This window comes from Vanacampus margaritifer, chromosome 7 (assembly GCF_051991255.1).
Source record: "Vanacampus margaritifer isolate UIUO_Vmar chromosome 7, RoL_Vmar_1.0, whole genome shotgun sequence".
Classification (NCBI taxonomy): domain Eukaryota; kingdom Metazoa; phylum Chordata; class Actinopteri; order Syngnathiformes; family Syngnathidae; genus Vanacampus; species Vanacampus margaritifer.
Genome location: NC_135438.1, coordinates 4,912,473 through 4,925,323, shown reverse-complemented (window position 1 = coordinate 4,925,323; position 12,851 = coordinate 4,912,473). Strand labels below are relative to the sequence as shown.

General features: G+C 41.1%; 2 protein-coding genes across 3 annotated transcripts in view; one reads left to right on the top strand and one right to left on the bottom strand.

The window, feature by feature from the left end:
- LOC144055184 (uncharacterized) overlaps positions 1 to 4,141 on the top strand; it is a 46,570-nt gene extending 42,429 nt beyond the window's left edge. Inside the window, exons 3-4 of the mRNA XM_077570960.1 lie at positions 1,070 to 1,480; positions 3,326 to 4,141. Coding sequence (XP_077427086.1) covers positions 1,097 to 1,480; positions 3,326 to 3,544 — 603 coding nt within the window. The 5' untranslated portion in view covers positions 1,070 to 1,096 and the 3' untranslated portion in view covers positions 3,545 to 4,141. The remainder of the gene's footprint in view (positions 1 to 1,069; positions 1,481 to 3,325) is intronic.
- A 1,089-nt stretch (positions 4,142 to 5,230) lies between these two features.
- hhip (hedgehog interacting protein) overlaps positions 5,231 to 12,851 on the bottom strand; it is a 43,119-nt gene continuing 35,498 nt past the window's right edge. For both annotated transcript variants that reach the window (XM_077570957.1, XM_077570958.1), the window contains exons 12-13: positions 8,283 to 8,431; positions 5,231 to 6,992 (exon numbers count right to left, since the gene is read on the bottom strand). In XM_077570957.1, the coding sequence (XP_077427083.1) occupies positions 6,796 to 6,992; positions 8,283 to 8,431 (346 nt within the window). In that variant the 3' untranslated portion in view covers positions 5,231 to 6,795. The remainder of the gene's footprint in view (positions 6,993 to 8,282; positions 8,432 to 12,851) is intronic.

Genomic DNA, 12,851 nt, shown 5'->3' with positions numbered 1-12,851 from the left:
GAGAAGTCCACAACCCATTTTCGCTTTTGAAAGTAAAATGAAAGAAAAAAAAAGAAGTCAAATTCAGAATTTGATATCAATCTGATATCAAATGATACATGGATGTGGTCAGTATCACTGATGGAGAAACCGATACTTGGACAAACGTAACTCAAAGGTGCACCAGCTACTGGGAAGTGGGGAAATATGGATACACACACGCACAACCTTATTGCAGTGGCAACGATGTTTTTGCACGTGCGCTGGTCGGTCGTCGGGCGTGCAGGTGCACATGAAAAGAAAAATGTGAGCTGGTACAGACAAGTGGAGGAAATAGCTGAGCAAAGTGCCCACCAAAGTGGTCTGGATGCTTCATGCAGGATTGGGTGTAGGGTTGGGGGGGGGGGGGTACCACTGAGTTGCTCCCAGGTGCACAAGACAGAAAGGAGAGAGATGCATTCATTAAAAATTATGCAATCTTTTTTTTTTTTGCTTAAAAGCCTACTAAATGTTTTTAAATGCAATACATTTTTGAATTCATTCTTTGGTGCATTATTTTTGCTTGAAGTCCTACTAGATCTAGTTCTTTTACAATATATGTTTTTAGGTTGAAATTCTACCAAAAAAAATGGGTGCATTGTGCAATTTGTTTTAAATACTCCGATTTTAGAAATATTTTTTGTTGGAAATCCTGCATTTTGTAAAATTTAATTTAACACAAAAACAAAATTAATGCATATTTTTTGCTTTACATCCTACCAATTGTTTTGTGCTTTTTGGGTTGAACTTTGTAATTAAAAAAACAAAAAATATATATTTTTTGTTTAAAATTTTTTATTTTATTTATTATTTAATTGTTTTGTTTTTTTAACAAACTGCAATTTTTCAAGTTTTTAAATTTTTGGGCATGCATTATTTTATTATAACTTGTTTTTTTGTTTATTGGTTTGTTTGTGTGAAATCCAATAAAATGCATTGTGCATTTAATCTTTTGCTTGAATTTTCTTTGTATATTACTTTTGGGAGCATATTTTAGTCAGAATATTTTTTGTGCACTTCCTGCGGTCGTTACCAGTCCCTTCTCCGGCAGTGCACATCCTGCGGCCACCAGCTGTCCATGTTCTGGCTGAGTGCATCCTCCGGCAGTCACCAGTCCCTGCTCCGGCAGCGCACATCCTGCGGCAGTCACCAGTCCCTGCTCCGGCAGCACACGTCCTGCGGCCACCAGCTGTCCATGTTCTGGCTGAGTGCATCCTCCGGCAGTCACCAGTCCCTGCTCCGGCAGCGCACATCCTGCGGCAGTCACCAGTCCCTGCTCCGGCAGCACACGTCCTGCGGCCACCAGCTGTCCATGTTCTGGCTGAGTGCATCCTCCGGCAGTCACCAGTCCCTGCTCCGGCAGTCACCAGTCCCTGCTCCGGCAGTCACCAGTCCCTGTTCCGGCAGCGCACGTCCTGCGGCCTCCCTCGTTTCATATATAGCTGTCCTCTTAACCAGCCAAGTAAGGACCTGAGTGCTTTGCATCCTTGTCTTCTTTCTTCCACCGTCTGCTTTTGGGTCCTCAAGCAAGCACATCTGTAACATTTTTAATGACCTTTTTGGCTTGAAATTCCAGGAAATGTTTAACATGTTTATTTTTGCGCAAACACTTTTTTAATGCATATTTTTGTTTGCGTTTCTATTAGAATATTATTGGATTAGAAATCCTAAACCTTTTTCTTATAATCCCGTGTGTGTGAAATCCTACAAAATTTGTTGTGCTGGGCCTTGGCAGTTCTCACTTCAATTTTGCAGAATCTGTGTAGAAGGGGGTAATTTCCGTATTTGAAGGATTTGTATTGTAATGATTACCGACATGGTTGACATTGTACAAGTGCACGAGCTTCCAATTGCCGCCTCCTTGCTTTCCTTTTGGTGCTTTGCGTCAGCGTGTGCTCCGTGCCGCCAGCTCGCCACGGCAGCAGCCTTTGGACACGGAGCTTTGCACAGATTAGGATACGACGCAGGCGACCCCACGTACCAAAACAAGGATTAGCGCTGTGGCGAAGGCGGTGCGAAAAAAGAGCAGCGCCAAGGAAGGAGTGAATAGGCAATATTTTTCTCCCCCGTGTTGATGTTGTTTACTCGTCTCCATTTTGGAAGAGGATTTATTTAGCGTTCATTTTTGGAGCCCAATTGGATGCCTTTCAATCATTGTGTGTGGGTTTGAAATTTTGTTTTTAGAGCATAGCCAGCTTGGCATTTTAGCATGAAACCCAGTGCAAGCTTTCAAGTTCTACTGAGCAGAAGCGAAGGACGTGGGCTTAGCATGCCAACCTCGAGTTGTGTCAAAGTTCGTAGGCTGCGTCCTCCAAAGGCCGAATTTGTCAGCCACTTAAACGTAACTTCTAGCGCGACTCTGCATTTCCCACGATTACCCAAATTATCCCTTCACTGGGGCAACTAAACGTAGGACAATATTGCTTTTATTGTCCATAGAGGGCATTAAAAACAAACAAATAAATAAAAACTATATATGTATGAATAGGTCTGAAGCCACTGAACATTTTGAGTGGTCGCAAGTAAAACAATATTCAGAAATGACTTAGATATCACACTTCCAATAGTGAGACAAATTTTGGCTCCTTTTACTTATGTGTCGGAAAAAAATTTTTACCTAGCGAGTTTAAAACATGGAGGCGCCCCATGTCCGCACACAGTGGAGTTTACTTTTAAATGTAAGTTTTTGTATTTAGCCTGTCCAAAGTCACCAAATTTATGTGGTCCACGGAGGCTACATGTGGGAGCAGGAGCCTTCAAAGGACCCAGCCTTCGAATTTGGACAAAGTTAGCATGTAGAAGAAAAAAAAAAAAAAAGAACCTTGGCCAGGAAACAGGAAGTGAAAATATTACCTTAGCGTGTTAGCATGTACCCTTTAGTCTATTGAAGTGCAATATTTCAAGTTTTCCTGAACCGATGTTGTCTTCGAACCAGGAAGTGGGTTATGTTAGCTTAGCATGTATCATTTCAACCTCAACCTATTACATTGTTAAAGTATTTCATATTTCGTCTTCAAAGAGGGTTTTTTTTGGCACATATTTGCAGATGCTCCTTAGTATTTAAAAATGAATGCTATTGGCTTAAATATCGTCAAATGTTTTTGCTTCTGAAAAAAAAAATAAAAAATCGCAAAATTTGTTTTTAGTAAGATTTCTTACAAAAATATATTTTAACTGGTCGAAATTGAGCATATGTTTTAACTACTTAAAAAACAAAGATTTTGTAATACCAACCTCTAATTGCTAAAATTGTATTAACATCTATGATTTTTATGGCTAATTTGTATTCATTTCTATCCCCTGTCAGTCTTACCTGTGGTCCAGATCTCGGCGACGGGGGTCTTCAAATAACAGATTGAGCCTCAGCGGGACACGTAATTGCATCACTTCATGGACAAGAATCAGTGTTGAGGTCGGAGCAAGTAAACAAGCTCGGAATCTGCCATGTGACAACAAACAGGTGAAGCCAGCATCAGAAATCAAATGTGAAAAATATCGTTTAACATTCACTCAATACCACCATTAGCAATAGGAACGTATCATCTGCAGGTTCACTGTAGTGTAAAAAAAAAAAAAGGAGAAAAAAAAGGCATTCAAACATCAATGGAGGACGTCCGTGTTGGTGTATACAACATCAGAGTCGACTCCAATGTTTGGTATACAGTCCTCCTTCGTGTTTATTCCCAGTCCTGTTGGGTAAGCGATAGACCACCGGACCACGGGGGCTCCTCTGGGAGGAAGAATTATTCCAAAAATGTAAAAGTTTTGATTCACGCAATTGATACATGATGTATAATCTCACATAGATTGGAGAGTTTGGATTGAGTGCCCATAGACAAGGGTTGGATTGCATTAGCACTCACGATATTGCAACGTGTGTGTGCGATGTATGTGCGTGCGCGTGCGTGCGCGCGCGAGGCAGTGAGGTGGGTGGTCTGTGCTCGCTATCATTAAACAAGCCAAAACCTCATTGGTATTTTCAGACGGAAATTAATATCTACATCGTGTGTATGTCTGTCTGTATTTCTGAAGAAGAAAAAAAAAAAGTTCAGTGGAAAAGGATCACCCACATTTCCCCGTGTTTATCAGCATCCTTGCTCTTTTTGCTATTTTGTAAAAAATATATGAATAGGGACCTAACATAACTGTTTGAGCGACCATGTTCACTCAAAATGCAGCGTAGAGTGGTCCATTTGAAAAATTAAAAACCACACCTCAAATAAACACCTCCTTTCTTGCATCTCAGGCCATTTTTTAAATATACAAGTACCTAAACATAACCATGTGACCCGCTTTATTCACTTAAATAGTGACGGCAAAAGGCCGCATCGAGTAGTCCATGTGAAACAATTAACACCACACCTCAAATAAACAACCCCTTTCTTGCATCTCTGGCAATTTTTTTTAACAATATATAAATAGGTACCAAAGATAACAGTTAGGTGGCCTCAAAAGGTGGTGTACAATGGTTTGTGCAAAAAATTAACACCACACTTAAAATAAATGCCTCCTTTCTTGTGTGTCTGGTCATTTTTTAAATAGGGACCTTAACATAACTGTTTTAGCCAGCATATTCACTCAAAGTGGCCTCAAAACACCTCAAATAAACGGATATATTTATTATTTATTTATTTTATAACAGTTTAAATTTTTAAAAGATAATGTAGTATTAAATGTAGTATAAATGTATATTTTACATATTCGTACATTTTGAGATTGAAATGTAAACATTTATTTGTGGTGGTTAAATCTAAAAAAAAAATACATGGTTCATGTTTTCTTACATAATGCAATTGTTTTAATTAAATTATTACAATTTGTGTGTGGGAAAACATTGAACACAAACGATGTGTGAGATTCAATACGTTTATTTAGGTACCGGTGTTATGATTTATTTGTTGTAAAATGAAGGTGTTTAAAAAAATAATATTACAATTTTACAAAAACTATATATATATACTGTATATATATATATATATATATATATATATATATATATATATATATATATAAATTTAATATTTAAAAAAAAAGCCTCATCTAATGAACACCTAATACGCCGTATGGAAAGCCGGTAATCTCTGCAGTTGAGTAAAAAAATACCCTTGTAGGAAAATACAATACGGTTATTTCTGCCATTTGATATTTTTTTTCAAAATCAGCAGCGTTTCTTGCATCTGACCTGTTGGAAGTAAACGCTGAAAACCAACAATTGAGACATGCTATAAATTTTAATAGACATATTGATATTTCTGAAGAGAGTTATCAACCCTAAGTTGTATTTACAATACATGAATAATACAAAACAAATTTAAAAAAAAAAAAAGAAAGAAAAAAATGCACACATACAGTACAATGACATACTTAAATAATTATCTCATTTTGTGTAACTACTACTTAAATAATGAAAATGGTTATTCTATTCACACCATGCCGTCTCAGCAGCTACAATGCAACAACGTTCACATTAAGTGCTAACAAAAAACAAACAAAAAAAAATAGACTTTTTTTTTCTTCTTCATTTTACAGCATAAAAATTCCATTGTGGACTCGTTTCCGACCAGGTAGACTTCCGATGTCAGCAAACACACCAACCAGGTGAACAAATTACCCGAAAAACAAACAAACAAACAAACAAACATCGTGACAGAGTTTGACCAAAAAACAAACGCTAACATTGTGGATCTGTATTGGAGCTTCGTGTAGCAGGTTATTGAGGGAAGGGCGTTTAAAAAGCAAGTAAACCAAATGGACACAAAACTTTGTGTGAAATGTATTTTTATAAACACCAATCTCTCCCATATATTATTACACTTAGAAAAATAAAAACCCCTCTATCATAACAATAATAATGCTATGCTTTTTTTGTTTTTGTTTCTTTTTATTCACTTTTTTTTTTTTGCACTGCTAAGTACTAGTGGGTAAGCTCTATAGGAGAATATACATTGCCATTCGCTACCTCTTCTTTTTCTTCCCTTTGTGGTTTGGACGTCCACTCGCCCCTTTTACACCGCCTGGGAAAAGACGGCATGTTACTATATTTTTTCCCTCCGCAACTCCGGGGTACACATTTTAATATCCGACAGTCAGATATACTGCCTTGTGTTGAAAGCAAATGTCATTGTTGCAAGCCACGTGAGTTTTTTTGTTTTGGAACTTCACACCAGGCACCGATATCATCTCATTATTTGCGTGAAGTATCCCGCTCTGTCGCTGCCCCTTTTGCGGGGTCTCCGTGTGAAAGAGGCTAGCGTTTGGAAGTTTGTTGGACTGGAACTGTGCAAAAGTGTATGTTATTGAAAAATTTTGTAATGAATGCAGAGCAGGGAGAGTGAGGGGGGAGGGGGGAGGGGGTTGGTAGCAATCCAGCGTCTTTCTTCATCCTGTGATGAAAATGTCCAACAGTTGTGGATGCAGTCTTGTGAACAAAAGTCAGCATGACGACATCACGGCAAAAATAAACAGCGGCTCCGTTGCGCTGTTTTTTTTACGTTTGTCCCGTAGAAGAGCAGAAAAGTTTTGGCGGGGCGTTTTTCCGTGACTTGGATGCCAGGCCTGATGCTCGGGGGAGCAAGTAGCTTATTGTCCAGTGAGGAACCATAACGTCCGGTGAAAGGCAGCTGTGATGGACACCCCCCCCCCCCCATGAGTATAAGCGTGGCCCCAAAAAAAAAAAAAAAAAAAAAAAAGGGATACCTCGTTGGCCGGCGGCGTTAGGTAGATTCGTGTAGGGTGGGGGTGAAGGTGCTGACGAGGACGGGCCCCCTCGCAGTCTCTTTATACGATGTAGCTGGTGAGGTCCAGGAGGTACGAGGTCATGTCGATGATGTGGTCCAGGAGGCCGTCCTTCTCCTGGTCGTTGGGCATGCCCCGCTCGCTCTGCTCGCACTGGTCGCCCGAGTAGCCGCTCTTGCACAGGCACTTGTTGGGCTCCATGCACACGCCTCCGTTGCGGCAGCCTGGCTCGCACTTGGCTGGATCGGGGAACAAACAGGAAGTCGTTACGTTGGGTTAAATGAACGCCACCGAGTGTATGTTAGATTAGGGCTCTTTGTGATTAGATAGGTGACTTGAGCTAGGCTGCTTGGCGCCAGTAGAAACCAGTAGAAACCAGTTAACTCTTTGACTGCCAGACGTTTTCAGAAAAGGGATGCCGTGGGTGCCAGTCGATTTAAGCATTTTGACTGGTCTTTCAAGGTCCACAGAAAATTATGTGTTTGGACTATGGAAACACACATACTACCAAATGAAAGATTGGACTCTCATCGTTCATCAGAAAAAAAACGTTTGTTTCTACCTTATTCCGTTTTTCAGTAATTAACAATAGAAAATGGTTAGTTTCACCTCTGTTTTGAAACAAACGTCTTTTAACGTCTTTGGCACTCCTCCATAGGATTTTACTAAACGTTATTTAACGTTTTTGGCAGTCAAAGAGTTAAGGCCATCGGGTCCCACATTCCCACACGGGCTCGGCTGAGCCGTCCCCGGTGTGGGGGCGGGCGACCTAGACACTATAAGAGTAGAGACTATTTGGAATAGATTAGACCCTCTTCCGCATACTACGAGAAGAGTGCGTCACAGCTCGCGTCCAGTAAATAGTTCAACTGAGAACATGCAGTCTTCTGGTCCTTACTGTTAGTATAACATCATTCGCTGCCATTGACGGGTGTAGACGTCAAAAGATCGATTTTTACTGGGCTGGCAGTGAATGAGTTACCATTTTCACGATTCCTGGAGGTCCTCCCAGAGGACCCGGGGGATACCTCCAGGGGGCCGTACCGGACTGCCTCGTACCCGGGGGAGGCTCCATCGCTACCCGAAACATCAATCCCGGGTAAAATTTTGGTATTTCCCGGGGCCGTATCTCCGGAACCCTAAGTCTTACCGGGGACATATGTGCACCCCCGGATTGGACTAGAGGAGACCTTTCCAACGGTGTATGGCCCGTCGCTCCATGAACTTGCGTTTTGGAGATAGAGGGCCGTCAGTTTGCCCAATGTCATGCCGGAGGACGCTGCCTCCGGCTCCGCAAAGTCCGGGTATACTTTTTCGATTTTTACTGGGCTGGCAGTGAATGAGTTAAGAACCAGTGGAAGTTCCCACCTGAGCTTTACATGGAGCATTAGCATACATTCGGCATGATACAAGGGGCGGACCGAGTTCCCAGACTGAAAATAATAGATTGATGGCCAGCGATATGCGTTTGTCGCCAGTGACGGCAGTCGCCGGCAAACTGGAAGAAATGTGAAGAAAACGAGGCTCACCGATGCGGCACAAGGGCCCCTCCCAGCCAGGGCTGCAGCAGCATTTGCCGGTGGGCGTGCAGTGTCCGTTCTTGCAGTGTCTGGAACAAGCTGTCATCAGCAGCTCGGGAGGCTCCACCTGACGCTGGCACTCCTTGGGGATGAGGGGCCTGGAACAGTTGGAAGGAGGCGGGAAGAAAAGTCACTGCGCGTGTGGGAGGGACTCGGTGGACTCTCCAAAAATGGATAGGAAGTTGTACATTTGGGTTTGAAATACTGGAGCCATTTTGAGAAAATGACACGGTTTTTACAGAGCACAAACCTAACTGGTTTAGAGACCCCTCTTGTCCAGGTCATGTTTGTAAATGAGAATTAGTTCTCAAACATTTTTACTTGGTTAAATAAAAAATAAAAAATTGGAGAACCAAACGTATCCATTGAAACAAACAAAAAAAAAGAATCTGTTCCAACCCCAGAACAAAGTTATGTTAAATACGGTACGAATATAGAAATACGTGAAAACCCAATTCATAATGAATAACAGTGTTTGCTAGCAAATTGAGCAACATCTTCACGTTTTCAAATAAAGATATCGATAGCTATTGTGTAATGTGATGCTAGATGGCAAAAAAAAAACTTTATTTGTATAGCGTTTTCCAGGTCGCAATGGCATGGGATCAAACCCGCAACCTCTGCGTTGGGAGACACACCGCCCCTACCTAGCACGTCGTTTCATTTATCCATATCAACAATTATTTTTCTCTTGTTCCTGACCTGAAGAAACATGCGTGAGCCGGGGCAATATTTCCTCTAAAATTGCTGGCGAAGAGGGACGTTGGTACAGAACCAGGGAATTTCCCCAAATGAGGCCCAATCCAACGTAAAAAATCGTATTTTTCCACCAGATAATGATCCGTGCCAAAAGTAGGGAAGTCAAACTGATGATGTTTGACCGATGGAGCAATGGATGGTCTCCCTCCTTACCTCAAAACAGGTTATGTTTGTCCCGAAAAGCTTTCGTGCAAACGCGTCCTGAATTTTTAGGAGAAAGAAAATACGACCCCCAATAAGCCAGGAACTGGGCAAAAACAAAACTTGTTTGTTGGCCCCCGACTTATGTTGTAATTCAACACATTTGCTTGGAGCGCTGCCGTCGGGAACATGCCGCGTTGTGAACCCAAAAGTCCTTAGTCATCAGTTTATGAAGCAAAACAGAACCGTCACCGTCTTGGATTGGTCTCCCGGTTAAGTTTTGCTGAGGTACTGGCGCACTTTTGAAAAAATTGTCACTTGTTTCCTGCATTATGAAATCCTAATTGAGGAATAAAAGTAGAGCTCCAGATAAAAAACAGACCCACTACATACTCAACATCACAGCAAGCACTTAAAAAAAAAAAAAAGGGGAGTGCAGAGTGTGTGTGGGGGGGGGGGGACGACGACATGCTGTGATCGTTTCGTATTAAGACAAACACCCAGACACGCACATTGGCTGAATGGGCTGTAAAATAATCATTCCATATCACGCGCTCCAAATCTGGAACTAATACGTCGACGTGCATAATCAAGTTCAAATGTCCCCGGCACACAAACACACACGCTGCGACATAAAAAACATGAACGAAAAGCCCAACACAATGCGAGTGACCAGGAACGGTAACTGGACTCCCGACGCGGGTATCCGGGCACCGATGTCAGTGCGTTTGAGAAATGTCCACCAGAACCGGCGTCATCAATCACGACCAGGCAGCAAATGGTCGCTCGGCCGTCGGAAGGAAACCTGGAGGTAGGATTTACGACCGACTACTGGACAGATCCTGATGCAGATTAAAAAAAAAAAAAAAAAAGAAAAAAGAGGTGCCAGCATTTAGTTCTCTCTTTTACTGCCAAACGTTATCCAAAAAAATAAACAAAACAACAAACAAAAACGAGCATAAACATGGTGGATATCATATGAGGGATTGAATATCCATTCTTTGTTTCTTCTACCTCAATCCATTCTTTAGTATTAATCATTTGAAAGTGAAAATGGAAAAAAAGAGAAAACAAGCTTTTTGTGAAAAGATACATTTTCTGCACAACAGTGACTTTGACACAAATATTTTTGCTTTAGTGACGCTCTGTAAATTAGATTTAATGTGACAAACACTTTTATCATTCATGTCATCCTTGAAAACGTTCCTAGTTCCTATGCTCCGCCATGTTTTCATGTCATTTGATATGCGGGGGAGCCCATTGAAAAGAGATACAATGCTGCCATCTGCTGACCATAGTTAGTGGGTGTTTGGGGATTTTTTTCAGTCCATTCGCAAAGCACCGCTGCACAAGACGAAAGTTAATTTGCCTAAAACGGTTGAAAATCAGCAGAGGAATTTAGTAGGGATGTAACGATAACGGCAATATCGTGATATCGCGATATTAAAACGGTCACAACATCGTCCTTGTCATGTCACGGATATTAAAAGCAACACATTTGTTAAAAATGTCGTTGATTTCCACGTTTGCAGTTCTAGCACCCTCTGGTGGCTTGCTTGCTTTTTAAGCGCAGTTTAATTTTCATATGGCATGTTTTGGCCCTTCTGTGTGTAAAATCCACGCTCATGGTCAGATGAAGTGGTGGAACTCGATGTGTTCGTGCATTAGCAAGTAAGTGCCTCAATATTAAGCGTTATGAGAGATTGTATGATGTTTACGTACAATATTGTGCTTATTATTATTTTTTTTTTAACATGAGCTCTTTTTTTTTTTTTTTACAATATCGTGACCTTTTTGAATATCGCCATACTAATATTGTGATAATTATCGTATCGTGAGCTTCATGTCCTTACTGGACAGATCCCGATGCAGTAAAAAAAACAAAAAAACAACAGGCACCAATATTAAATAAAATTTGACTAAAAGGCTTGAAAATCAGCAGAGGAATTTAGTAGGGATGTAACGATAACGGCAATATCGCGATATTAAAACGGTCACAACATCGTCCTCGTCATGTCACGGATATTAAAAGCAACACATTTGTTAAAAATTTTGTTGATTTCCATGTTTGCAGTTCTAGCACCCTCTGGTGGCTTGCTTGATTTTTAAGCGCAGTTTAATTTTCATACGGCATGTTTTGGCCCTTCTGTGTGTAAAATCCACGCTCATGGTCAGATGAAGTGGTGGAACGCGATGTGTTCGTGCCTCAATATTAAGCGTTATTAGAGATTGTATGATGTTTACGTGAATTGCTGTTATGTACAAAAGAATGTAAAAAAAAATTTTAATTTTATTTTTTAGCATGAGCTTTTTTTTTTTTAATATCGTGACCTTTTTGAATATCGCCATACTTATATTGTGATAATTATGAGCTTCATATCCTTACTGGACAGATCCCGATGCAGTAAAAAAAAATAAATAAATAAATACAGGCACCAGTATTAAATTGAATTTGACTAAAAGGTTTGAAAATCAGCAGAGGAATTGAGTCAGTTGCCTTTTAGATGTTCATGTGGCTACGGAGGTACTGAGCGATGAATGACAGGGCAAAGTGAGATATAGCACACCCGCCTTTATCGACGTGCATGGTAATCGTGGCAAAGGAGGGGGCGGGTTCCCATGCTCCCATCAGCATCCAACTCCAGACTCCATCCCTGTCAGCCTTTAGTCATGGCAGGCTTTTTTTTTTTTTTTTAAGGGAGTGAACGAGGGGTGGGGGTGGGGCCTTTTCCCTGGCGAACACTGTTAACAGCAGGCAAGGGGTCAGCGGCGCAACTAAACAGCGCGTACGACTGCCAGGGTGGCTGTGAAAACAGCACCTGCTGGTAAGCGCCACTTGACAAAGGCAGCTGGGTCAACAGCCACTGTGGGAATGTTGCGACTTTGGGAGGGACGGGACTCGGGAGCCACACAGCGCTCGCACGTGAGACGCTTACGCTGTGACACGGAGTATCAAGTCATAAACTTTAAAATGCTGGTAGAAATATGACGTGCATTAAGTGGCGGTGTTGCTGATTTGTCGGTGTGAGTGCGGATGTTTTGAGCTGGTTGGACGTGAATGATAGACACGAGGCGCAGCCCAACAATAGTTTCGTCACGTGTCCGCGTGTGGTCTCTTTTGCCAACCATTGTTAGGGTGGCTGCCTTTTGTAGCTCCCCTTTTTAAATGGTGCGAGAAATTGACTGTTTTGTCAGTCGCAGCTACTGCAGTGAATTCCAGGATAACCAGAACACAGATGGGAATTTGTTATTTTTTAACTCATTCACTGCCATTGACGGCTATTGACGTCAAAAATTCATTTGAACTATTTCTATTAGTTTAACTTTTTGGTTAATAAGAGTATGAAAACCTAGGATTTTTGTTGTACATTTAGAACAGATATAAAATGTATGATTAATCGTGAGTTAACTAATGAAGTCATGCGATTAATTACAATTACATTTTTAAATTAGGATTAGGAAATTAGGAGCGTCAGGCGATATTTTTTTAAAAATCGTAATTAATTGCATGACTTCACGAGTTAACTCACGATTAATCACAAATTTTATATCTGTTCTAAATGTACAATAATAAAATTCTAGTTTTTCATACTCTTGTTAACAAAAATGGGGGGAAAA